At 46.8% G+C, this 26,216-nt stretch overlaps 1 protein-coding gene across 1 annotated transcript; it reads left to right on the forward strand.

Annotated features, from left to right (window-relative positions):
- Window positions 1–6,488: 6,488 nt before the first annotated feature.
- On the forward strand, window positions 6,489–21,003 carry LOC311121351 (histone-lysine N-methyltransferase SETDB1-B-like). Its single transcript, XM_084195851.1, has 25 exons — window positions 6,489–6,570; window positions 7,551–7,754; window positions 8,000–8,169; window positions 8,318–8,361; window positions 9,305–9,410; window positions 9,550–9,723; window positions 9,807–10,011; window positions 10,120–10,193; window positions 10,389–10,579; window positions 10,853–10,982; window positions 11,190–11,343; window positions 11,520–11,663; window positions 11,807–12,143; window positions 12,289–12,550; window positions 14,603–14,693; window positions 14,867–14,983; window positions 15,204–15,373; window positions 16,354–16,611; window positions 16,770–16,931; window positions 17,577–17,749; window positions 17,986–18,005; window positions 18,176–18,303; window positions 18,668–18,921; window positions 20,286–20,374; window positions 20,523–21,003. Exons 1-25 carry the CDS (start codon window positions 6,554–6,556, stop codon window positions 20,638–20,640), a joined length of 3,792 nt encoding a protein of 1,263 aa, XP_084051977.1. The 5' UTR covers window positions 6,489–6,553; the 3' UTR covers window positions 20,641–21,003.
- Window positions 21,004–26,216: the final 5,213 nt, after the last annotated feature.

The following is a 26,216-nucleotide window of genomic DNA, read 5'->3' on the forward strand; positions in this document are numbered from 1 at the left end:
TGTTGAAGAATGGTGCGTGTCGTTCACTAAAAAGAATCATGGAACGTACCAAACGTTGAACCTCTGCCCAGGCATTGCTAACGCATGCCAGATCTTACAACGCCTGGATAGCTATTTTACGATCATTTAACCACATCATATGTTATAGCAATCTGGTGCCCAACGGCACAGTCAATGACGTGGCATGCAACCATTGGTTGATGCATTGGTTGATGCATGCAGTGTCTGAGCAGAGGAACGCGACCACAATGTGGTTTTGCCGCGTTCAAAACAATTGGGAACTGGGAATTCGGAAATCTCTGACTTCCGACTTCAGTGCGTTCAAGACAACTGGGAACTAAAAAAAAACGAGCTCCGACTGGGAAAAATAGTTTTGAACGGTTATCCAACTCGGAATTCCAAGTCTATTAGTATGGTTTTTGAACACTATAATGTATTTACATTTACATTTACGTCATTTAGCAGACGCTCTTATCCAGAGCGACTTACAAATTGGTGCATTCACCTTATAGCCAGTGGGATAACCACTTTACAACGTTTTTTTTTTTTTTTGGGGGGGGGGGGGGGGGGTTGGGTGGGGTAAGTGGGGGGTAGAAGGATTACTTTATCCTATCCCAGGTATTCCTTAAAGAGGTGGGGTTTCAAGTATCTCCGGAAGGTGGTGAGTGATTCCGCTGTCCTGGCATCGTGAGGGAGCTTGTTCCACCGTTGGGGTGCCAGAGCAGCGAACAGATTTGACTGGGCTGAGCGGGAACTGTGCTTCCGCAGAGGTAGGGGGGCCAGCAGGCCAGAGGTGGATGAACGCAATGCCCTCGTTTGGGTGTAGGGTCTGATCAGAGCCTGAAGGTACGGAGGTGCCGTTCCCCTCACAGCTCCGTAGGCAAGCACCATGGTCTTGTAGCAGATGCGAGCTTCAACTGGAAGCCAGTGGAGTGTGCGGAGGAGCAGGGTGACGTGAGAGAACTTGGGAAGGTTGAACACCAGACGGGCTGCGGCATTCTGGATGAGTTGTAGGGGTTTAATGGCACAGGCAGGGAGCCCAGCCAACAGCGAGTTGCAGTAATCCAGACGGGAGATGACAAGTGCCTGGATTAGGACCTGTGCCGCTTCCTGTGTAAGGCAGGGTCGTACTCTCCGAATGTTGTAGAGCATGAACCTACAGGATCGGGTCACCGCCTTGATGTTAGCGGAAAACGACAGGGTGTTGTCCAGGGTCACGCCAAGGCTCTTCGCACTCTGGGAGGAGGACACAACGGAGTTGTCAATCGTGATGGCGAGATCATGGAACGGGCAGTCCTTCCCCGGGAGGAAGAGCAGCTCCGTCTTGCCAAGGTTCAGCTTGAGGTGGTGATCCGTCATCCACACTGATATGTCTGCCAGACATGCAGAGATGCGATTCGCCACCTGGTTATCAGAAGGGGGAAAGGAGAAGATTAGTTGTGTGTCATCTGCGTAGCAATGAAAGGAGAGGCCATGTGAGGATATGACAGAGCCAAGTGACTTGGTGTATAGCGAGAATAGGAGAGGGCCTAGAACTGAGCCCTGGGGGACACCAGTGGTGAGAGCACGTGGTGCGGAGACAGCTTCTCGCCACGCCACTTGGTAGGAGCGACCGGTCAGGTAGGACGCAATCCAAGAGTGAGCCACCCTGGAGATGCCCAGCTCGGAGAGGGTGGAGAGGAGGATCTGATGGTTCACAGTATCAAAGGCAGCAGACAGGTCTAGAAGGACAAGAGCAGAGGAGAGAGAGTTAGCTTTAGCAGTGCGGAGAGCCTCCGTGACACAGAGAAGAGCAGTCTCAGTTGAATGACCAGTCTTAAAACCTGACTGGTTTGGATCAAGAAGGTCATTCTGAGAGAGATAGCAAGAGAGTTGGCTAAAGACGGCACGCTCAAGAGTTTTGGAGAGAAAAGAAAGAAGGGATACTGGTCTGTAGTTGTTGACATCAGAGGGATCGAGTGTTGGTTTTTTGAGAAGGGGGTGCAACTCTCGCTCTCTTGAAGACGGAAGGGACATAGCCAGCGGTCAAGGATGAGTTGATGAGAGAGGTGAGGTAAGGGAGAAGGTCACCGGAGATGGTCTGGAGACGAGAGGAGGGGATAGGGTCAAGGTTGTTGGGCGGCCGGCCGTCACAAGTCGCAAGATTTTATCTGGAGAGAGGGGGGGAAAGAAGTCAAAGCATAGGGTAGGGCAGTGTGAGCAGGACCAGCAGTGTCATTTGACTTAACAAACGAGGATCGGATGTCGTCAACCTTCTTTTCAAAATGGTTGACGAAGTCATCCACAGAGAGGGAGGAGGGGGGGGGGGAGGGGGAGGAGGATTCAGCAGGGAGGAGAAGGTGGCAAAGAGCTTCCTAGGGTTAGAGGCAGATACTTGGAATTTAGAGTGGTAGAAAGTGGCTTTAGCAGCAGAAACAGATGAAGAAAATGTAGAGAGGAGGGAGTGAAAAGATGCCAGGTCCGCAGGGAGTCTAGTTTTCCTCCATTTCCGCTCGGCTGCCCGGAGCCCTGTTCTGTGAGCTTGCAATGAGTCATCAAGCCACGGAGCTGGAGGGGAGGACCGAGCCGGCCGGGAGGATAGGGGACATAGAGAGTCAAAGGATGCAGAAAGGGAGGAGAGGAGGGTTGAGGAGGCAGAATCAGGAGATTGGAGGGAGAAGGATTGAGCAGAGGGAAGAGATGATAGGCTGGAAGAGGAGAGAGTAGCGGGAGAGAGAGAGCGAAGGTTGCGACGGCGCATTACCATCTGAGTAGGGGCAGAGTGAGTAGTGTTGGAGGAGAGCGAGAGAGAAAAGAATAAAAAGTAGTGGTCGGAGACATGGAGGGGAGTTGCAGTGAGATTAGTAGAAGAACAGCATCTAGTAAAGATGAGGTCAAGCGTATTGCCTGCCTTGTGAGTAGGGGGGGGATGGTGAGAGGGTGAGGTCAAAAGAGGAGAGGAGTGGAAAGAAGGAGGCAGAGAGAAATGAGTCAAAGGTAGACGTAGGGAGGTTGAAGTCCCCCAGAACTGTGAGGGGTGAGCCATCCTCAGGAAAGGAACATATCAAGGCGTCAAGCTCATTGATGAACTCTCCAAGGGAACTTGGAGGGCGATAAATGACAAGGATGTTAAGCTTAAATGGGCTAGTGACTGTGACAGCATGGAATTCAAATGAGGAGATAGACAGATGGGTCAGGGGAAAAATAGAGAATGTCCACTTGGTGGAGATGAGGATTCCTGTGCCACCACCCCGCTGACCAGATGCTCTCGGGTATGCAAGAACACATGGTCAGACGAGGAGAGAGCAGTAGGAGCAGCAGTGTTTTCAGTGGTAATCCATGTTTCCGTCAGCGCCAAGAAGTCGAGGGACTGGAGGGTAGCATAGGCTGAGATGAACTCTGCCTTGTTGGCAACAGAACGGCAGTTCCAGAGGCTGCCTGAGACCTGGAACTCCACGTGGGTGGTGCGTGCAGGGACCACCAGGTTAGAGAGGCAGCAGCCATGCGGTGTGAGGCGTTTGTATAGCCTGTGCGGAGAGGAGAGAACAGGGATAGACAGAGGCATAGTTGACAGGCTACAGAAAATGGCTACAATAATGCAAAGGAGATCGGAATGAAATTAACTAAACATCTGGGAAAGGAGAGAGTGGGGCCTCCCTCACCACAACACCCAAATATAACTCTCCCAACTTCCACCTCAGAAACTATAATTGTTGTAAACTACAGCGGTTCAATGTTTTCTAGGAATAGACTAACTTAGTTTATTCAGCTAGCTAACTTGGTACAGTATTCTTCCGTGAAAATCTTCCAGGTCACCTAGTCATAAGACGCCACAGCCAGCTAGCATGCCGGACTCCAACAACACGGTTTAGCACCAATACTCGGCCACAACAAACCACCAGTGTGTCAACACGCCAAGCAGATCATTCGTGTCCGTGTCTAACGTTGTGGGTTAGTTCTGACAGCTTGAGCGAGTCCGTCGTCAACTTATTCAGCCAGTTAGTTAGCTAGAATAGTTAGCATACTAGCTAGCCATTGCTTTCAGACAAAGAAGAAACCCCTCCTTTCACGGCATGAACACACAGAGAGAGCCAAGCTAACGTTAACTAGTCACCCATGTCCCGAATTCCCTTGAACGACTCTGGCTACCAATATGTAAAAACAAAACACAAATGTAGGTTATAACTTACCCCTAGCAGCTACTGTTAGCTAGCCAAGGGCAAAGCTAGCCACTGAATTGACTCAGCCAGTTCGTGACTGTTTGCTAGGTCGTTCCAGCTATTGTTTACTAGTAGCTATCCAGGTAGCAACAAGCTAGCTAAATTTCAAGCACAGTAGCCACTTACTACCTAACGTTAACGCTTCAGACAATGAGGTTAGAAAACAGCTGAATGGTAGGCATTATTGTATGTAATTATTGTAGGCAGCCAGCTGGCGTAATTACAGGCACTCTCAGGCGTGAAACAACTATCCACCGTTGCTAATAGTTGCCAGTAGCTACCCGCTAGCTAGTCCAGGTAGTGGGTTAGCTAGCTAGCTTCGTGCTTCACTGGGCTCAGCCGAATACAATACTAACCTACAATAATTACATACAACAACCCACGATAACTACCTACAATACCTAACTACAATCTAAATACATAGTTTAAGCTTTACTCGACAAAGCCCAAACTATGTATAAAGCCAAGCTTACCTCCCGCCAGAGAGAGACACAACCTCACCCGACGACCTCCTGCTGCTGCTGCCTTTACAAGCATGATAGCTGAACTTTTAGTTTATGGTTTACGCAGCTTGTTGGCCATTAGCCAATCAGCGTTTCTCAATGAGTTCAAAACACGTCAATGCATCCAACTGGTATTTACAACTTTACAACTTGTAAATTCCCACCTCCCACTTGGTTACGAATGCAGCATTAATGGTGCTTTCAAGACAACTGGGAACTCTGGGAAAAAAACGAGGTCAAATCATGACGTCAGTGATCTTCAGGTTGGAAAGTTGGAGTTCTAGACTAGATGCCCGAGTTTCCGACTTGGAATTCCGAGTTGGATGACCGTTCAAAAAGCTCTTTTTTTGTTTTATTCCTAGTGTTTGTGACGCCCGCTATTTGGTGAGACATAGACCCGGTGGCAATGGCGAGACTGAGAATACCCTGTCTGTCTTGTTGAGCTTTGACACAGAGTTTCTACCTGATAAGGTCAGGTTAGGTTATATTTGCTATTCTGTGAGGGCCTATGTTCTGAACCCACTTCGGTGCTTTAGGTGCCAAGGATTCGGACACATTGCAGCAGTGTATAGAAGGGAGATCCCACGATGTGAGAAATGTGCAGGAGGGCATAGTTAGAGGGAGTGTACAGTTGGGATAGAGAAAGCACAGTGTGTCAACTATGGTGGTCCCATGCAGCTGGGGATCCGAAGTACCCTGTGAGAGAGAGACAGGTTGAGATTGCCAGAGATCGAGTGGGGCAGAAAGTTTCCTATGCTGAGGCAGTGAAGAGAGTAGAGGATAGCCCAAGGGTCAGTGAGTCGACTGGGAGGCACCCAGTGAGTAGGCCTGGAGAGAGAGCCAGAAAGGATGTGTTTTAGTAAGGTTGGATTTCTTGCGTAATAGCCATTGTGATCAACTGCACTGCACTGATGGAGCAGAAATCCCAGAAGATAGATGCAGTGGTGTAAAGTACTTAAGTAAAAATACTTTAAAGTACTACTTAAGTAGTTTTTTGGGGTATCTGTACTTTACTATTTATATTTTTGACAACTTTTACTTTTACTTCACTACATTCCTAAAGAAAAGTATGTACTTTTTACTCCATACATTTTCCCTGACACCCAAAAGTACTTGTTACATTTTGAATGCTTAGCAGGACAGAAAATGGTCCAATTCGCACACTTATCAAGAGAACATTCCTGGTCATCTCTACTGCCTCTGATCTGGTGGACTCACTAAACACAAATGCTTTGTTTTTAAATTATGTCTGAGTGTTGGAGTGTGACCCTGGCTATCCATAAATAAATAAAAACAAGACAATTATGCCATTTGGTTTGCTTAATATAAGGAATTTGTAATTATTTGTACTTTTACTTTTGATACTTAAGTATATTTTAGCAACTACATTTACTTTGATACTTAAGTATATTTAAAACCAAATACTTTTACTCAAGTAATATTTTACTGGGTGACTTTCACTTTTACTTGAGTCATTTTCTATTAAGGTATCTTTAATTTTACTCAAGTATGAGAATTGAGTACTATTTCCACCTGGATAGATGGTAGTTGCAGCAGCAGAGAGATTTTAGTGCAGAAGATCTACAGGAAGTTTTGAGAAAAGGGGTTCCATCATCCCAGGCCGACTGCCTGATGTAGGATCGTTTAGGGCCAAAGTAGAGGGATGGGGTGGTGGGTTTTTGGGGATAGTGTATAGGTGTAGGGTTAGATGGTGCAATCCGCACTCCGACCTGTAAGGGCAGCAATACGCAACACAGCGTCTAGTCTGCCGGAAAGTGACAGGAGAAGAAGTTGTATGCGGAGGGGGGGTATTGTGAGTGGTCTGTAGCTTTCTCGCTGAATACCTGGATAATGGACAATAATGATGGGTGAGTTCATTAACTTCAATAAAAATTGTCTCGATTCATGAACAATTTTTTAGTTGCAGATGCATTATACTGTGAGTGGATATAGATTTAGAGGACACTTGGAGGAGCCAACTACAAAAGACTGAACTGCATGTAGCTTGTTAGCATAGCTAGCTAAATTGCTAACTAGTCTGCATCCCCAGCTCAGTAACGTTAGCTTGCTTGCAAGGTAACTTGCGAGTTGGCAAGATTGTTTGAATAAACACAACTTATCCGATAAATGAACATCCACTGTGATTATGTTCACAAATACACTTACTTTAAAAACTGCATTCGCCCAGGAATTTCATTTAACGCTACTACAGTACAATATTTTGGACTGCTAAACGCGTCTTCTCTGCGCACCGCTGTGTTAACCTTTTGACGATGTAACGTTTGGTGGTTGTAGTAAAAACATTTTTTTAGTATGATTTACAAATGGTGTGAAAGGTTTTTGATGACAATAGTTTTCATTCAAATGTTTCTTTTGACCTAGTTAAATTAGTTTGATTAGTTAAAGGCGTTATTTTAGAATCTTCAAGACTACAACTAACATGACATGAGCACTTGAGTGTCAATATCCCTGCATAGTCAGGCACAGTGGTCCCTCATTTCAAAACAATGCGACGATCACATGAAATTGAAAACACTTGCAATGCATGACCTTTGTGACAATATAAACTACCTAGGGTGATATTTCAAGAGATTGTACAGGTGAGTTTTAGTCCCAACGTGTTTAATCGGCCATGAAACTAAAACAGGTTTCAGGATACTGTGTAGTTGGCTTGCTAGCTGGCTGGCTAACACCAGCAACAATGTAATCTTAGCCAACTCCATAAAATCTCTCTCACTTTCTTTGCCTCGTCTTCACTCAGTCTGTTCTCTCTCTGCCTACCCTTCTCCGCTACTCCCATTGCTTTCTTACTCTCTGCTTACCCCCCCCTCCCTATCTGTCCCCCCAGGATGGAGGTGGAGGGCTGGGACTCTGGTCTGGAGGAGGAGCTGGGTGTTTCTCTGGAGGAGCTGAGTAAGTGGATAGAAGAGGAGGTGGAGAGGAGCGAGGCAGTCCGCCAGAGGAAGGCCCAGCTTGCTGAGCTCAAGGAATGGGTGGAGAACAAAGAGAAGGAAGAGGAGGTGGTGGACAAACTCTTCAACAACGCCAACCAGTGAGTGTGTGTGGGGGGATGATCATGATGTTTTGTTTGTTTCTCTCTCAGGTCCATAGTAGAGTGGAAGCCTTTAGGGAGATGGGAAAGATGTGTGTGTGTTGATGTTTGTGTGTTTCTCCTGTGTGTGTCTGTGTGTCAGGTCTATAGAAGAATGTGAGGCCCGGCTTACTGTAAAATAGGACTGGTGTGTGTGTGTTAACGTCTGTGTGATTCTCTCCATTTTGTGTGTGTGTGTGTGTCAGGTCCATAGTGGAGTGTGAGGCTCTGGTGAAGTCCACCTACAGTAAGATGGGGCTGGTCTACAAGGAGAGCTCTTCAGAGGATGAGGGCGGAGTGGGAGGGGCTCTGTCCTCTGATGTAATAGAAATTGACGATGATGATGACGATGATGATGTCATCGCTGTGGGCTTACGTACGTACTGACACTTACTCCCAGTGAGATAAACAATATGTTTATCAAAGGAAACCTGTCCAGAAGGGCAGCTCCAGTATAAAACACAGGAGCGAATGTCTAACCTTGTTTCTTTCCTGTCTCTTCTCTGACCTCTTTCCTCTCACAGTGGTTCCACCCAAGAAACCTGGGATACCTGTCCAGGATGCAATGGTGAGAACAGAGAATTAGTCACACACACACGCGTGTTAATTGAATGTGTATTAATTGACCCTGTTATCTACAGCTTTCCAGTGTTCCTCCCAGCCGGTGTTGAAGCTCATCCTCTTCCTCCCTGTTTTTCTTCCTCCCTGTCTCTCTTCCTCCCTGTCTCTCTTCCTCCCTGTCTCTCTTCCTCCCTGTCTCTCTTCCGCCCTGTCTCTCTTCCTCCCTGTCTCTTCCTCTCTCTCTTCCGCCCTGTCTCTCTTCCGCCCTGTCTCTCTTCCTCCCTGTCTCTCTTCCGCCCTGTCTCTCTTCCTCCCTGTCTCTCTTCCGCCCTGTCTCTCTTCCTCCCTGTCTCTCTTCCGCCCCTGTCTCTCTTCCGCCCCTGTCTCTCTTCCGCCCTGTCTCTCTTCCGCCCTGTCTCTCTTCCGCCCTGTCTCTCTTCCGCCCTGTCTCTCTTCCGCCCTGTCTCTCTTCCGCCCTGTCTCTCTTCCTCCCTGTCTCTCTTCCTCCCTGTCTCTCTTCCTCCCTGTCTCTCTTCCGCCCTGTCTCTCTTCCGCCCTGTCTCTCTTCCGCCCTGTCTCTCTTCCGCCCTGTCTCTCTTCCGCCCTGTCTCTCTTCCGCCCTGTCTCTCTTCCTCCCTGTCTCTCTTCCTCCCTGTCTCTCTTCCGCCCTGTCTCTCTTCCGCCCTGTCTCTCTTCCGCCCTGTCTCTCTTCCTCCCTGTCTCTCTTCCTCCCTGTCTCTCTTCCTCCCTGTCTCTCTTCCTCCATGTCTCTCCCTTCGCTGTCTCTTTCGCTTTGTCTCTCCCTTCCCTGTCTCTCTCTCTATATCCCTTCCTCACTACCCCCCCCCCATACATACACAGGTGGTAGGTGAAAGCCAGAAATAAGTTTGAACAATATCCATATGTATGTGTTAATTATGTTTGTGTGTGCGCGTACGTGTGTCCTGTAGTTTAAGGAGGCGTCGGCAGCGCTCCAGCGTTCCTCCCAGCAGGTGTTGAAGCTGGCCCAGACAGTCAACAAGAACCCTTCTTCCGGCCCTGCTATACAACAGCCAGGTAATAGCACAAATGTGCCATTCTATATGTCTGTGTGATTGATGTATTCTTCCGGGTCACTAGGTGGCGTTCTCTCTTGTCTTTGTGTGTGTACATACTGCGCAAAAGTTCACATGCGTTTTCTTTTGTGTGTGTGTAGGTGGCCCGGTACCCATGCCAGCGGTGTTTGTGTCCCAGGCCACACCCAGGAACACACCCACCCAGCCTAACCCCTCCCTGAAGGATGATGAGATCAAACTGGAGATGAGTCTTCTGGGAAAGAAACGCACCAAGACCTGGCACAGCGGAATGCTCATCGCCATCAACCCTGTCGGTGAGACATACATACACACACACACAGACCTCTCCACACACACACAGGGTGAAGTTTGACATTAAGAATGTGTGTGTTTGTAGGTAATGGTTACAGTAAGTACAAGGTGAAGTTTGAGAACAAGGGGAAGAGTCTACTGTCTGGGAACCACATAGCGTTTCACTACCACCCCACCCTGGAGAGGCTATACGTGGGAGCCAGGGTGGTCGCCAAGTACAAGGACGGCAACCAGGTCTGGCTCTACGCGGGCATCGTAGCAGAGATGCCCAACAACAAAAACCGCATGAGGTGAGAAGCTGTGTGTGTGTGTGTGTGTGTGAGCATGTTTCAAATATCCTCTGTGTGTTTGGTGAAGGGTTGCGGAGGTGTTTCAACGGTTGTCTATGTGTGTTTCAGGTTCCTGATCTTCTTTGACGACGGTTATGCCTCCTACGTGACCCTGCCTGAGCTCTACCCTGTCTGCAGACCAAGTAAGAACCCTCTCTTTCCTTCTCTTGATCTCCTCCTCTCTTTCCTGTCAATTTGGTTTTGGGATGTGACCACAGTTTACAATCTTCACATCTTCTCTCTCACTCTCCCCTACCCCTCTTCCTCTCCACCATCATCTTCTCTATCTCTCCCCTCTCATCTTTTCTCTTCCCCCCCTCACTCTCTCTCCTCCCCAGTGAAGCGTACATGGGAGGACATAGAGGATGCGTCGTGTAAAGACTTCATAGAGGAGTATATAACCTCGTACCCCAACAGGCCCATGGTGCTGCTGAAGGCAGGCCAGGTCATCAAGACAGAGTGGGAGGGGACGTGGTGGAGGAGCAGAGTGGAGGAGGTGGACGGCAGCCTCGTCAAGATCCTCTTCCTGGTATGATGACATCATCACTGGGATTTGATTACCACCAAACTTTACGTTATTTATAGTCTGATTTAACATGATGGTCACAGCATATGTTATAAACAGGGATACCATTATAAAGTATTTTATTTGAGTTTCTTGTTTTGAATCACGTTTTTATACTACTTCAGCAGACTTGACACTCAACAAAATATGAAAATAAAGTGGATAAGATAAAAAAGCAATTGAATGAATGAAAGTGATTCTCTGGTAATCTAGTTGGTTATTGTTTCTCTCCTCCAGGATGACAAGCGTAGTGAGTGGATCTACCGCGGTTCAACCAGACTGGAACCCATGTTCAACCTGAAGACCAACTGTGCCAACACCCAGGAGAAGAAGATGGCTGGCCAGCAGAGGACACGCCCCAACATGGGTAACACTCACTCTAGTCAATCAATCAATTAACCAATCAATATATGGACAAACAAACCAATCACTTAACCAATCAATCCATCTTTAATAACCCAGCGGGATCACATATTATACTGTACCTGATGGGACCTTGGCCTGTCCTTCATTGGATAACTCTAATCTCTACTTCACTGTGATGTCGTTAACCATTTTATCTGTGTCTCTGTAGGAGCATTGAGGACCAAGGGGCCAGTGGTCCAGTATCACAGTGGGGGGAACAGCGCAACCCCCAGCGGGACCCCCACTAATTCCCTCCATCCCCTCTCCCCACCATCCTCCATCCCTCCTACACCCTCCCAGCCCAATCAGCCTGCACGCACAGAGTGAGTAACACACACACACAGAATCACACAGTGTAAACCTTGTGACATTCCTTGAAAATCGACATTCTCTCTCCCCCCTCGCTGCTACATTTACCCCTTTTTCTCCCTGATCGCCCCTCCCTCCCTCCTGTTCCTCTGTCTCTTTGTCTTTCTCTCTCCCCCCACCCCCTCAACAGTCCTAAGTATCAGATGGCTAAGAAGAGTACTTCTCCGTACGTTCCCCCTCCAGGAGGCTCTCGCTCTGGATTGGCCAGTAATAGCCACGCCCCTAAAGCCATACAGCCCCAACCTTCAACTGGTTCTCCTGGAAACTCATCCAGGTGAGAGAGAGGGGACAGGAAAATATATGATCATAAAAATTAAAAAAACATAATCTCTTACTAAACAGCCACACTCACAAATATGCAAAGTTTTATAGGAATCTATTCATAACTCTATCTTCACTCTCCCGCTCCCTCTCCAGAATGTATGTCCTTCAGACTGGCAACATCCAGACTCTCACGTCCCAACAGCCTATGCAACACCAGCAGCAGTCCCTGCCCCCTCCTCCCCAAGCCCCTCCGACCGCCCCTGCACCCACAGTGACCCCATACACCTTCAGTAACGACCGGATTCCCCACGAGCCCTCGTACCGCGCCCCCACAGACCGCATCTTCTACCTGCCTCACACCTGCCAGCCTGCCTGTCTCAACCGTATCCGGCCCTCCAGAGCAGATATGCACCGGGGCAGGAACCCCCTGCTCACCCCTCTACTGTACGAGTTCAGACGCATGACGGGGCGACGGAGAGTCAATCGCAAGGTAAAGACAGAGAAAAATATCTTTCAGGAAGCACGGTTGGGATCATTATAGGGGGGACAGATTTTGGTATGAACTATCTCTCACTCCCCCCCCCCCCCCCCCGCTCTCCCCAATTAAATTCCCCGCCCCCCTCCTCCCTCATCAGATGTCGTTCCATGTGATCTACAAGTCTCCATGTGGGCTGTGTCTGCGCAGCATGGCGGAGATCCAGCGCTACCTCTTCCAGACGCGCTGTGACTTTATCTTCCTGGAGATGTTCTGCTTGGACCCCTACGTCCTGGTCGACCGGCGCTTCCAGCCCCAGAAGCCTTACTACTACATCCGAGACATCACCAACGGCCGCGAGGACATTCCCCTGTCCTGCGTCAATGAGATCGACGTCACACCGCCGCCCGACGTGGCCTACAGTGAGGAGGATGGGGGGGGGATTACTTAATCAGTAAATAGGCCTTGAGTTACTGTACAGGCCTCAATCAAATTATTACCCATCAGAGCCCTAGGTCTTCCTGTATAGTTCGGGCCAATGGTGGTGCGCTAGCTACACAACACTAAGCAAAAGGGAGTCATTTGATATTCAGTTGAGATGAAGTCATAAAACTAGAATATTGGGATGAATGGGATTAGTGAAGTTCTAATTCTATGGTGAATACAGTGCCTTTGGAAAGTATTCAGACCCCTTGACTTTTTCCAAATTTTCTTACGTTACAGCCTTATTCTAAAATGGATTAAATAAACCCATTTCCTCAGCAATCTACACACAATACCCCATAATGACAAAGCGAAAACCGTTTTTTTGATATTTTTGCAAATGTATTAAAAACAAAAAACGGATACCTCATTTACGTAAGTATTCAGACCCTTTGCTATGAGACTCGAAATTGAGCACAGGTGCATCCTGTTTCCATTGATAATCCTTGCGCTGTTTCTACAACTTGATTGGAGTCCACCTGTGGTAAACTCAATTGATTGTACATGGTTTGGAAAGGCACACGCCTGTCTATATAAGATTCCACAGTTGACAGTGCATGTCAGAGCAAAAACCAAGCCATTATGTCGAAGGAGTTGTCCTTAGAGCTCCAAGACTGGATTGTGTCGATACACAGATCTGGGGAAGGGTAGCAAAACATTTCTGCAGCATTGAAAGTCCCCAAGAACACAGTGGCCTCCATCATTCATAAATGGAAGAAGCTTGGATCCACCAAGACTCTTCCTAGAGCTGGCCGCCCAGCCAAACTGAGCAATCGGGTGAGAAGGGCCTTGGTCAGGGAGGTGACGAAGAACCCGATGGTCACTGACAGAGCTCTAGAGTTCCTCTGTGGAGATGGGAGAACCTTCCAGAAGGAAAACCATTTCTGCAGCACTCCACCAATCAGGCCTTTATGGTAGAGTGGCCAGACGGAAGCCACTCCTCAGTAAAAGGCACATGACAGCCCGCTTGGAGTTTGCCAAAAGGCACCTAAAGACTCTCAGACCATGAGAAACCAGATTCTCTGGTCTGATTAAACCAAGATGGAACTCTTTGGCCTGAATGCCAAGGGTCACGTCTGGAGGAAACCTGGCACCATCCCTACGGTGAAGCATGGTGGTGGCATCATAATAATATGCCATTTAGCAGACGCTTTTATCCAAAGCGACTTACAGTCATGCGTGCATACATTTTTGTGTATGGGTGGTCCCGGGGATCGAACCCACTACCTTGGCGTTACAAGCGCCGTGCTCTACCAGCTGAGCTACAGAGGACCTCATGCTGTGGGGATGTTTTTCAGTGGCAGGGACTAGGAGACTAGTCAGGATCGAGGCAAAGATTAATGGAGAAAAGTACAGAGAGATCCTTGATGAAAACCTGCTCCGGAGCGCTCAGGACCTCAAACTGGGGCGAAGGTTCACCTTCCAACAGGACGACGACCCTAAGCACACAGCCAAGACAACGCAGGAGTGGCTTCGGGACAAGTCTCTGAATGTCCTTGTGTGGCCCAGCCAGAGCCCGGACTTGAACCCGATCGAACATCTCTGGAGAGACCTGAAAATAGCTGTGCAGCGACGCTCCCCATCAACCTGACAGAGCTTGAGAGGTTATGCAGAGAAGAATGGTAGAAACTCCCCAAATACAGGTGTGCCAAGCTTGTAGCGTCATATCCAAGAAGACTCGAGGCTGTAATTGCTGCCAAAGGTGCTTCAACAAAGTACTGAGTAAAGGGTCTGAATAATTATGTAAATGTTATATTTCATGTTTTATTTTATTTTTTATAAATTAGCAAATATTTATAAAAACCAGTTTTTGCTTTGTCACTATGGGGTATTGTGTGTAGATTGATGAGGGGGAAAAAACTATTTAATCAATTTTAGAATAAGGCTGTAACCTAACAAAATGTGGAATAAGTCAAGGGGTCTGAATACTTTCTGAAGGCAGTGTAATTCCTGAAGATGTCAATGACTGATGGTTATCTGTGTCTTGCCAGGTAAGGAGCGTATCCCTGAAGACGGAGTGTTCATCAACACCAGTCCAGAGTTCCTGGTGGGCTGTGACTGTACCGACGGCTGCAGGGACAGGTCAGTACTATCACTCTTGACCTTCTGACCCTTCTGTGACCCCTCATCTGGGCTCTGTCCTTCTGCATGGCTTCCACTACATAGATTTCACCTGTCCAATTGTTAAATCAGTGATTAACTCATTTAGTCAATTTAATGTGTTGAAATGGGGATTGTGTGTATGTGTTCTGCAGGTCCAAGTGTTCGTGTCACCAGCTGACCCTGCAGGCCACAGCCTGTACTCCTGGAGCACAGATCAACCACGCTGCTGGATACACACAAAAGAGACTGGAGGAGTGTTTGCCCACCGGGTGAGAGACAGACACACACAAACACACACACAGTCACAAATACAGACGTCCCTCGTACTAATCTCTCTCTCTTTCTCCTCTCCTCTCCTCTCCTCTCCTCTCCTCTCCTCTCCTCTCCTCTCCTCTCCTCTCCTCTCCTCTCCTCTCCTCTCCTCTCCTCTCCTCTCCTCTCCTCTCCTCTCCTCTCCTCTCCTCTCCTCTCCTCTCCTCTCTCTCTCAGGATATATGAGTGTAATAAGCGTTGTAAGTGTTGTAGTCAGATGTGTAGTAACCGTCTGGTGCAGCACGGTCTGCAGGTGAGGCTGCAGCTCTTTAAGACCCAGAACAAAGGCTGGGGCATCCGCTGTCTGGACGATGTGGCCAAGGGATCCTTCGTCTGCATCTACGCCGGTACGTCACTAGGTGGAGGAGGGGACAGAACAGTGTTATAGCAGGCTTTACACATGGATAACAGTATGTACCGGTATTCACATTGCATGTAGGAAGTGGACTGCATATTAAGACTTGTCATAAGCATTCATAACAGCACATGGCTCCTTATAAGTGTATGTCATTGTTTACATGCCTACAGATGTATGCAGAATGAATAACAACATAGAAAGGGTTTCATATATTCTTTACCTCCCTTTTTCTCTCCTCTCTCTTCTCTCTCCTCTCTCTCCTCTCTCCTCTCTCTCCTCTCTCCTCTCTCCCGCTCTCCTCTCTCCCGCTCTCCTCTCTCCTCTCTCCTCTCTCCTCTCTCTCCCTCTCTCCTCTCTCTCCCTCTCTCCTCTCTCCCTCTCTTCTCTCCCTCTCTCCCTCTCTCCTCTCTCCCTCTCTCCCTCTCTTCTCTCCCTCTCTCCTCTCTCCCTCTCTCCCTCTCTCCCTCTCTTCTCTCCCTCTCTCCCTCTCTCCCTCTCTCCTCTCTCCCTCTCTCCCTCTCTTCTCTCCCTCTCTCCTCTCTCCCGCTCTCCTCTCATCTCAATTCAATGGGCTTTATTGGCATGGGGAAACATATGTTTACATTGCCAAAGCAAGTGAAATAGATAAACAATCAAAATGAACAGTAAACATTACACTCAAGTTTAAAAGGAATAGACATTTCGAAGGTCATATTATGGCTATGTGCAGTGTTATAATGATGTATAAAGTACAAAATAAATAAACATAAATATAGGTTGTATTTACAATGGTGTTTGTTCTTCACTGGTTGCACTTTTCTTGTGGCAACAGGTCACAAATCTTGCTGCTGTGATGGCACTCTCTCTCTCTTCCCTCTCATCCCTCTCCTCCCTCACTCTCTTCTCTCCCTCCCTCACTCTCTTTTCCCTCTCTCCTCCCTCACTCTTCTCTCTCCTCCCTTACGCTCTTCTCCCTCTCCTCTCTCCCAGGTAAGATTCTGACAGATGACTTTGCAGACAAGGAAGGTCTGGAGATGGGTGATGAGTACTTTGCTAACCTGGACCACATAGAGAGTGTGGAGAACTTCAAGGAAGGGTATGAGAGTGAGGCCCACTGCTCAGACAGCGACGGGAGCGGGGTGGACATGTCCAGGCTGAAGAACCCCCCCTCCTCCTCCCTGGCTTTGCAGAACAAGCCCCTTCCCAAACCCCCCCAGAGAACCAATGCTACCAACCCCGCCGGCAAAGGTGAGGGGTCACAGTTTAATAGTCTAGAAAGAGTCTGGCTTTTACTTTTGACCAGAGCCAAAGTAGTGCACGTTATAGGGATTATGGTGCCATTTAGGACTCACCTAGAGTCTCAAATAACACCATTTACCGTTTTACGACATCCTTCTCTCCATCAGCGCGGGGTGCTGGTGGTGACTCCTCTAAGGATGGGGATAGTGATGAGGAGTCGAACAACGACAAAAGTTCAGACGACACGTTTGTGAAGGACCCCTACTACAGCTCCAGCTCTGTGTGGAGGAGCTACACCACTCGCCGCCAGGCCAAGGGCGTCAAGGAAGGTGTGTGTGCACTTAACTTGAACCCACAGTTGTAAGGCTGGAACTGTAATAATGACATGGCAGTAAGAAATTATGTTAAAGGCCCGGTGCAGTCAAAAATGTGATTTTCCTGTGTTTTATATATATTTCCACACTGAAGAGGTTGGAATAATACTGTGAAATTGTGAAAAGGATGATAATGCCCTTTTAGTGTAAGAGCTATTTGAAAAGACCGCCTGAAATGTCAGCCTGTTGTGGTGGGATGGAGTTTTGTCCTGCTTGGTGACATCACTGGGCAGTAAATTAGTTAATAAGAAAGAGTTCCAAACGTCTCTGCCAATAACAGCTAGTTTTCTGTTTTCCCCTCCCCACTCGGCAGGAGCTACTCGGGATCCTTAATGAATACAAAAATACAAATACTCCCAGACAGTCCTAGCAAGATTCTTGCTTGAGAAATTTCAATTTTCTAGAAACAATATATAGATGTTTTTACTATTTTAATTGAAAACAATCACAGTAAGGTACTTAATTGTTACCCAGATATATTTGATATTGAGAAAAACAGCTGCATTTAACATTTTTCCATGTTGCAGTGTGATCTAAAATTATATTTATATTTTCTGTCACCTCCTCCCTCCCTCATCCTGTCTCCCTCCCCCCATCCAGGGAGCCAGGACAGTAAGGATGGGATGAGTGTGTCAGTGGGGGGAAAGGAAGACAGGAAGCCGCCCCCCATGCCGGAGGAGAGTGGGAAGAGTAAAGTAGCATCCTGGCTCACCAACCAACCCTCTACCTCTCAGGCCACCGTTAAGATGGAGGGACTGAAGATAGAGAAGAAGGTGAGAGAGAGGGGGAAGAGAGGAGTCCATATCCACCTCAGCTATTTTGTGTAGATCCTATTACATATATTAGGAGAAATCGATCAGCCTCGATCTCTTGCTTTCATCTCCTGGTGTTCTGATTGGACACCCTCTCATGTAATGATTGATTCCTTCTCATGTTTATTAATGAGTGATTTGTGTTCCGGTGCTGTGATTGGATACTGATACACCTTCTCATGTGTTCTCTGTTCTAGGAGCCCGGAGACCACAAAAGGTACGTAATGAAAGATTGTGAAATGTAATTTCAACCTATTTAACCCTGGCTTGGCTCTTTTAGGCCTGTGTTGCACAATGTCAAATGTACTTGGTAAAATGTGCCATATGAATAACATTAGATAACGTTGAGTGAGTCTGTAAGGTAATTGTGTGTTTTTGCGCCCCCAGCGGTAACCAATCGGTGAAGACGGAGGGAGTGAAGAGACAGGATGTGATGACGCTGTCGGACAGTGATGACGTCCAGACCATCAGCTCTGGATCTGACGACAACAAGGAGAGAGAGAAACGCACACAGGGTGAGGGGGGGGGAAATAGGGGGAGAACAGGAAGGCGGAAGGGAAACGGGGGGGGGGAATGGGGTGAGGGAAAGGCACGCAGGGTGAGGAGAGGAGGGAGAGAGGTAGGGGTTGAGGTGGCAGGGGGGAAGAAGAAGAATGGGGGGAGGGGAAAACGCATGCAAGGTGAGGAGAGGGGGAATTTGGGGCGGTGGGTTCATAGATCTCTGTGCTTTATATCAGGTATTGCCAGACCTGTTCTTGTGGTGCTTTTCCCTGAATTGACCCTTCATCCTCCTCTCCTCTTTCTCCTTGCCTCCTCTCCTCCCTCTCCTTGCCTCCTCTCCTCCCTCTCCATGTCTCCTCTCCTTGCCTCCTGTCTCAGGTGCGGTGAAGAGGCAGGTGGCTGTGAAGTCCACACGAGGCATTGCCCTGAAGAACTCCCATGGCCTGATGGTGAAGACTGGAGGGGCTGGGATAGGGCCAGGGGGAGGCCCGGGGGGCCACGGAGGGGCGCAGGGTAAGGGTGGGGACGGGGGAGACAGTGGACCTAAAAACACACGGCAGTTCTTCGATGGCGAGGAGTCCTGCTACATCATCGACGCCAAGCTGGAGGGTAACCTGGGACGCTACCTCAACGTGAGTGTTACGTGTGTGTCAGAGTTTCCATTAGCCGGTAATAGCTGGCTTTTGTCCGATTTACAAAATAAATACATAGAAAAGCCGATAAATACAATTGCCGCCGGCCAATTGTCCGGGAGAAGAAAAAATCCCATTGCGAAATAATGCTTTTTAGCCTATTCATTGATGGAAATACCAGTCGATGGAAATACATTTGACTGGTCATGCTTATCGGTCTATAGGTACGTTTGCATAATTTAGTGAAATGAAATTGGCGCGTGTGTACAGTATATTCGTTATGTGTTTTATGTTTCACACGTGTACAGAGCCTTTGAGTGGAGAATCTGTCAGACAGCATAAGAGCTGCTGCTGCAGCATCCTGTGGTGCTTTCAAGACAAGTGCGAACTCAAGGTCAAATCATGACGTCCGTGATCTTCAGGTCGGGAAGTCGGAGCTCTAGAAAGAGCCCCGAGTTGGATGACCTTTCGAAACGATTTTTCCCAGTTGGAGCTACTTTTTTCTCCAGTTCCCAGTTGTCTTGAACGCACTGAAGTCTGGTCGGAGATTTCCAAGTTCCCAGTTGTTTTGAACGCAGGTATCAAACAGCAACGGAAGGCAGGCTTCATCAGTGCGCCACACACCACTTTGCAATGAACTGGAGGCAGTATGCATTTTAAAAACATACTTAATTGTTTGAAACCTGAAAGTTTTAATACATATTATGAGGCATGTCTTACCTTGCTTCGAAGAAGCCTGTTAGATCTCCTCTTTCTACATTTCTAACTGATATTTTCATCTCTGTCACATGAAACTGCTCACATATGCAGTGCCCTTTTGACAAGTGTTTTACCACTAATTACATTATTGAATGAACATTCACACGTAGCCTGCTGCCTTGTACACATTGCTGCTCTTATAATGTGAAGCTAAACGTTCCTCAACTATCGTCCCACAACTGTCCCAGAGTCTGTTTGTATAGGCTATTTCTTTCTCGACAAGCTGACCAATAGAATAGGTAGCCTAAACTTTTCTACTATAGTAGATTGACATAGGATAGTGTTGTTTGTTACTAGTCTTGTTGGCTGAGGAAAATAATGTGAAATGTGTTCAAAGTGCACATCAGAATTTGGGAAGGACTGCATATCGTTGTATCCTGGACTTTCATGTTCTGTTAATATGAATTATCATATTCTAAATGTGATTTCTGTGATTCTGAGCACCGTGGGTGGACGCCCTACTCAGGTTACGCACCCAATGCATACGGCGACACATTTTCCTAACGGAAACCCTGGCGTGTGTTTAATTAAGTGGAGTTAAATGTAATTTGACAAAGGGAATTAAGCTCTCTCTCTTCTCTCCCTCTCATCGCTCCTCCTTACAGCATAGCTGCAGTGCTAACCTGTTTGTCCAGAATGTGTTTGTAGACACACACGACCTGCGTTTCCCCTGGGTGGCCTTCTTCGCCAGCAAGTGAGTGTTCTGTGTTAGACATGGTTACATAGATGTGGTAAGACCCTGTTACTCTGATAAAGACATGTATTATTTGATGTGTGGTTTTGTGCTGAGCACTTGTGAATGTTGACCACTTTTAATAATCTACTAACATGTGTGTGTGCAGGCGTATCCGGGCAGGGACAGAGTTGACGTGGGACTATAACTACGAGGTTGGCAGTGTGGAGGGCAAGGAGCTGCTGTGCTGCTGTGGCTCAACGGAGTGCAGAGGAAGACTGCTATAAGAGACCACCCTCTATACCTCCATCTCATCCCTCTATTTCTTCATCTTATCTCTCTTGGAGTTCCAGAGGGAGGACAGCTGGAAGAGACCACTCTATAACTCTGTCTCCTCTGAGTGTAGAAGCCTGCTGTAAGGACACACCATGCTAACCTGGGGACACCTGCACCCACAAGAGTCTCTCTCCCCCTTTCTGTTTTCTTCTTTTCCTCCTCCCCTCCATATTCTTTTTGCTATGTATTGCTGATGTATTTTAGTATTGTAATTCTTTACTGTTTTGTCTGAATGCCCACTTGTATTTGACTGTGTCTGTGAATTCAGACCAAACTGTGCTCTTCTCACAACTGAATAAAATCCTGTTTTCCACACACAGTTTTTAATGATGATGTTTTATACAGAAAGATTTCAGCGTACCCCAGGCTTTGATAACATTTGGGCTCATTACAGCTGTAGTAGTGTTTCCTTCACACGAGGAAGAGCAGGAAGCCACTGAAGATGCTGTGTTTATTGTAACTATCAATGAGCCTATTGCCTGAGGGGAGACTCATGTAGACCTAGTCCCCCTCTTCCAGCTCTAGAGTCACATCACTGGATACATTCTCAAAACCCCCAGTACTAATGTACTGTTGTGCCCACATTAAACCCGGTTGATTATTGAACAGAACATACGTCCATGAACTCAGATGACCCCAATGTTGAGCTGCTGGTATCATGGTGCTGAATCTGAAGTAGAAGACTGCTCTCTCTGGAGCTGTGAAGACACCTGTATCAGAGGGAAGACAGAGAGCTCAACAATGTCTGTCTCTCATAGCCACTGGAGCAGTCTGGTAGTGATGTTGGTCTCAGTGTCTGTAGATGGGGCCCTGTGGACATGGGTCTTCATACATGTACACTGAACAAAAATATAAACACAACAATTTCAAAGATTCTACTGAGTTACAGTTCATATAAGGAAATCAGTCAATTGACATAAATTCATTAGGCCCTAACCAATGGATTTCACATGACTGGGAATACAGTTATGCATCTGTTGGTCACAGATACCTTAAAAACAAAAGGTAGGGGTGTGGGTCAGAAAACCAGTCCTTATCTGGTGTGACCACAATTTGCCTCATGCAGCATGACACATCTCCTTCGCATAGAGTTGGTCAGGCTGTTGATTGTGGAATGTTGTCCCACTCCTCTTCAATGGCTGTGCGAAGTTGCTGGATATTGGTGGGAATTGGAACACGCAGTCCTACACGTCGATCCAGAGCATCCCAAAGATGTTCAATGGGTGACATGTCTGGTGAGTATGCAGGCCATGGAAGAACTGGGACATTTTCAGCTGCCAGTAATAGTGTACAAATCCTTGCGATATGGGGCCGTGCGTTATCATGCTGAAACATTACATGATGGTGGCGGATGAAGGGCACGACAATGGGCCTCAGGAACTCGTCACGGTATCTCTGGATTCAAATTGGAATCGATAAAATGCAATTTTGTTCGTTGTCCGTAGCTTATGCCTGCCCATACCATAACCCCACCGCCACCATGGGGCACTCTACACAACGTTGACATCAGCAAACTGCTCGACCACACGATGCCATCTGCCTGTTACAGTTGAAACCGGGATTCATCCTTGAAGAGCACACTTCTCCAGCGTGCCAGTGGCCATCAAAGGTGAGCATTTGTCCACTGATGTCGGTTACGACGCAGAACTGCAGTCAGGTCAAGATCCTGGTGAGGACGACGAGCACGCAGATGAGCTTCCCTGAGATGGTTTCTGACAGTTTGTGCAGAAATTATTTGGTTGTGCAAACCCACAGTTTCATCAGCTGTCTCATCTCAGACCATCCCGCAGGTGAAGAAGCCGGATGTTGAGGTCCTGGGCTGGCGTGGTTACACGTGGTCTGCGGTTGTGAGGCTGGTTGGACATACTGCCAAATTCTCTAAAACGACTTTGGAGGCAGCTTATGGTAGAGAAATGAACATTCAATTCTCTGGTAACATCACTGGTGGACATTCCTGCAGTCAGCATGCCAATTGCCAACTTGAGACATCTGTGGCATGGTGTTGTCTGACAAAACTGTACATTTTAGAGTGGCCTTTTATTGTCCCCAGCACAGGGTGCACCTGTGTAATGATCATGCTGTTAAATCAGCTTCTTGATATGCCACACCTGTCAGGTGGATGGATTATCTTGGCAAAGGAGAAATGCTCACTAACAGGGATGTAAAGAAATTTGTGCACAAAATTTGAGAGCAATAAGCTTTTTGTGCGTATGGAAAATTTCTGGGATCTTTTATTTCAGCTCATGAAACATGGGACCAACACGTATATGTTGCGTTTGTATTTTTGTTCAGTGTAGATTGGTGTAAGCAGTACCTGTAACCAGGCTGTAGGCTTGGCTGATGTTGGTGACGACATTGGTGTGGACCAGAGTGGTGTCAGTATTGAAGGGTCCCGCAGTGTTACTTAAACTAGCAAAGAAAGACACCTTTGGTCTCTGAACACCGGGGAGAAACATTTTGTGAAAACCATGCAACAAGGATAAACGATCCAGACCAATATTGAGCATTGTTGAGAAATGTATTCTATGCTCCCATTTCTATAAGAAATAGCAGGTACTATTTTTTGCAAGACAAGGTGACAGATGAGACTTTTCTGAACATATTTTTGTCTTACCTGTGTAGGCCCAGCCTTAACCCAGCTCTCTGTCCCCTCTGGCCTCATTGCAAATGGTCCAACAAAACACAATACATTTAGGGTCTGGACAGCCCTCCCCGGTTGAGAGGACAACATGTATTTCTCTCTCTCTAACAGTAACCAGAGAATTGACTACAGAAATGTGTGTTAGAAGAACACTATTGCATCAATGTTTGGTACCTATCTGAAAGTTGTCCTCTGAGGTGAACTTAGGTGCCATTGATATGGATGTATTATCTCTGTGGTAACTTGTATCTGTTTAGGGTAAACTCTCAACACTGTCAGATCTGATTGGATATCTTATTTTAATTTGATTTAGAATATAAACAAGTCAGATCTGGTATGCATGGAATGAAAGTAATTTCTTCTCCTTCTTATCTTGTATCCTGCTCATGGAAAAAGGTTGTTTGAAAATGCATCTCTCTATTAGGTTAGCCCATAGGCCTGTAGCCTAGTGGGTCTGATTACATCATGCTTTGTCTTGTAAGTTACCCTTAGGATCTGTATGCCTAGAATTATGCTTTGTTAATGTCAGTATTGCCTTGTAACTTAAACTTTATGCCTTGTAAGTGAATCCATTCATGATCCAATATTAATTAAATACATTTGACTTTAGTGTTTGCTCCACATGACCATTTCTTGATCTTAGTCAGCTAAACTCACAATGATTGGACATGGTTTCACTATAAAATTAAATGGAGTCAGATGATCAGATGTATTAAACGTAGATTGTTACATATTATTCAGCACTACACCTGCATTTTCTCTCTAGCTCCACCTCTCTCTCTCTGGCTGTCATCCTGGTCCCCATGGCTGACAGTTCTGCCGCTTGTACTGGGAGCATGAGGAACAAAACAAACATCAGGTGATCCTTATTTCAACCAATGAAAACAAATCCCTTGTTCATAGTCAGTCAGACTGTATGTTTATTACCTGAATTCTCTCTCTTCAGCTCCTCCACCTCTCTCTCACTAGCTGTTACTCTGGCCCCCATGGTGGACAGTTCTGCAGCTGCTTGGGCTAGAATGATGGGCAACAAAAAAAACATCAATAAACATTATAGGGCAAAAAATTCAGTGTAATGTTATACTATGTATAATGCTTTCAAAAAATGCATTGCAAATCAAATGTTTAGAGACAACCTGGGCAAGAATCGCGAGAAATAACATGTTAGTTACAGCAATAAAAACTCTCCATATAGGAAGAAACCTTGGGAGGAACAAGACTGGTGAAGGGAGTAGGCCTAATGTATATTCTGTTTATTGTCTGTATATTCTGTTTTATCTGTTCATTTGTGTATTCCTTTTATTGTCTGTGTATTCCTTTTATTGTCTGTATATTCCATGTATTGTCTGTATATTCCATGTATTGTCTGTGTATTCCTTTTATTGTCTGTGTATTCTGGCAACACCATTTCACACAGTCAAATTCCTGTACATGGAAATGTATTTGAATAATGGTGATTCTGATTCTGTAAGGTCTAACACTGATGTGACTAGACTAGACTCCACTCTGTTTTTTTTTTGTGTGTGTTTTTTTAGTCATTTAGCAGACGCTCTTATCCAGAGCGACTTACAGTTAGTGAGTGCATACATTTCTTTTTTCATACTGGTCCCCCGTGGGAAACGAACCCACAACCCTGGCGTTGCAAACGCCATGCTCTACCAACTGAGCTACATGGTTCCACCACCATGTCTCTCAGCTCTTTCAGCTCAGCCCAGATGTCAGGGGTGGTGGTGGTCTGGTTGGTCGCCTGTCCGTGGGTCATCTCTGTAGCATCAGTCCTGGGGCTCCCCAGTTCATATTCTCTCTCCCTGCTCTCTCCCCTTCACTGTAACCCAGTTGAGTGATGTAGATGAGTGATGTCATTCTCTTTCTCTCTGACCCCTCCTCTCTCTTCCTGACCCTATGCCCCATAATGACAAAGCAAAAACAGATTTTCTTTTTTGTGTGCAAATGTATTAAAAGTAAAAAATAAACAGAAATATCACATTTACATAAGTTTTCAGACCCTTTACTCAGTACTTTGTTGAAGCACCTTTGGCAGCGATTACAGCCTCAAGTCTTCTTGGGTATGATGCTACAAGCTTGGCACACCTGTATTTGGGGAGTTTCTCCCATTCTTCTCTGCAGATCCTCTCAAGCTCTGTCAGGTTGGATGGGGAGCGTTGCTGCACAGTTATTTTCAGGTCTCTCCAGAGATGATTGGTGGAGTGCTGCAGAGATGGTTGTCCTTCTGGAAGGTTCTCCCATCTCCACAGAGGAACTCTGGAGCTCTGTCAGAGTGACCATTGGGTTCTTGGTCACCTCCCTGACCAAGGCCCTTCTCCACCGATTGCTCAGTTTGGCCCGGCAGCCAGCTCTAGGAAGAGTCTTGGTGGTTCCAAACTTCTTCCATTTAAGAATGATGGAGGCCACTGTGTTCTTGGGGACCTTCAATGCTGCAGACATTTTTTGGTACCCTTCCCCAGATCTGTGTATCGACACAATCCTGTCTCAGAGCTCTACGGACTATTCCTTCGACCTCATGGCTTGGTTTTTGCTCTGACATGCACTGTCAACTGTGGGACCATATATAGACAGGTGTGTGCCTTTCCAAATGATGTTGTGGTGTCGAGACAACGATGCTGATATGCTGTGTAGACAAGGAATCCGCTGACACTGTACTTGATTATAAAGCTTTATTATATCAAAGGTTCCAGCATCAATTTACAGATTTCTGCAGAATCTGGAGAATAACTAACCCAATCTCAAAATCTGATTATTCCCCCCGTCCTTTGTTGAAAACCTGATATATATCCTATGTAACATAAGATGGGTGTTTTGAATAGACCAATCCCTGGATTCCACATATCCAAGTCTCCTCTGTTTCAGGGGGCCCCTATAGTAATG

This window comes from Coregonus lavaretus (assembly GCF_964263955.1).
Source record: "Coregonus lavaretus genome assembly, contig: HAP1_SCAFFOLD_1391, whole genome shotgun sequence".
Classification (NCBI taxonomy): Eukaryota; Metazoa; Chordata; class Actinopteri; order Salmoniformes; family Salmonidae; genus Coregonus; species Coregonus lavaretus.

Excerpts from the sequence above, each read along its gene's own strand:
- LOC311121351 (XM_084195851.1), top strand. Across the intron at positions 8,170-8,317 it reads TGTCATCGCTGTGGGCTTAC|TGGTTCCACCCAAGAAACCT; the intron begins GTACGTACTGAC and ends TTCCTCTCACAG. Across the intron at positions 12,551-14,602 it reads GCCGCCCGACGTGGCCTACA|GTAAGGAGCGTATCCCTGAA; the intron begins GTGAGGAGGATG and ends GTGTCTTGCCAG.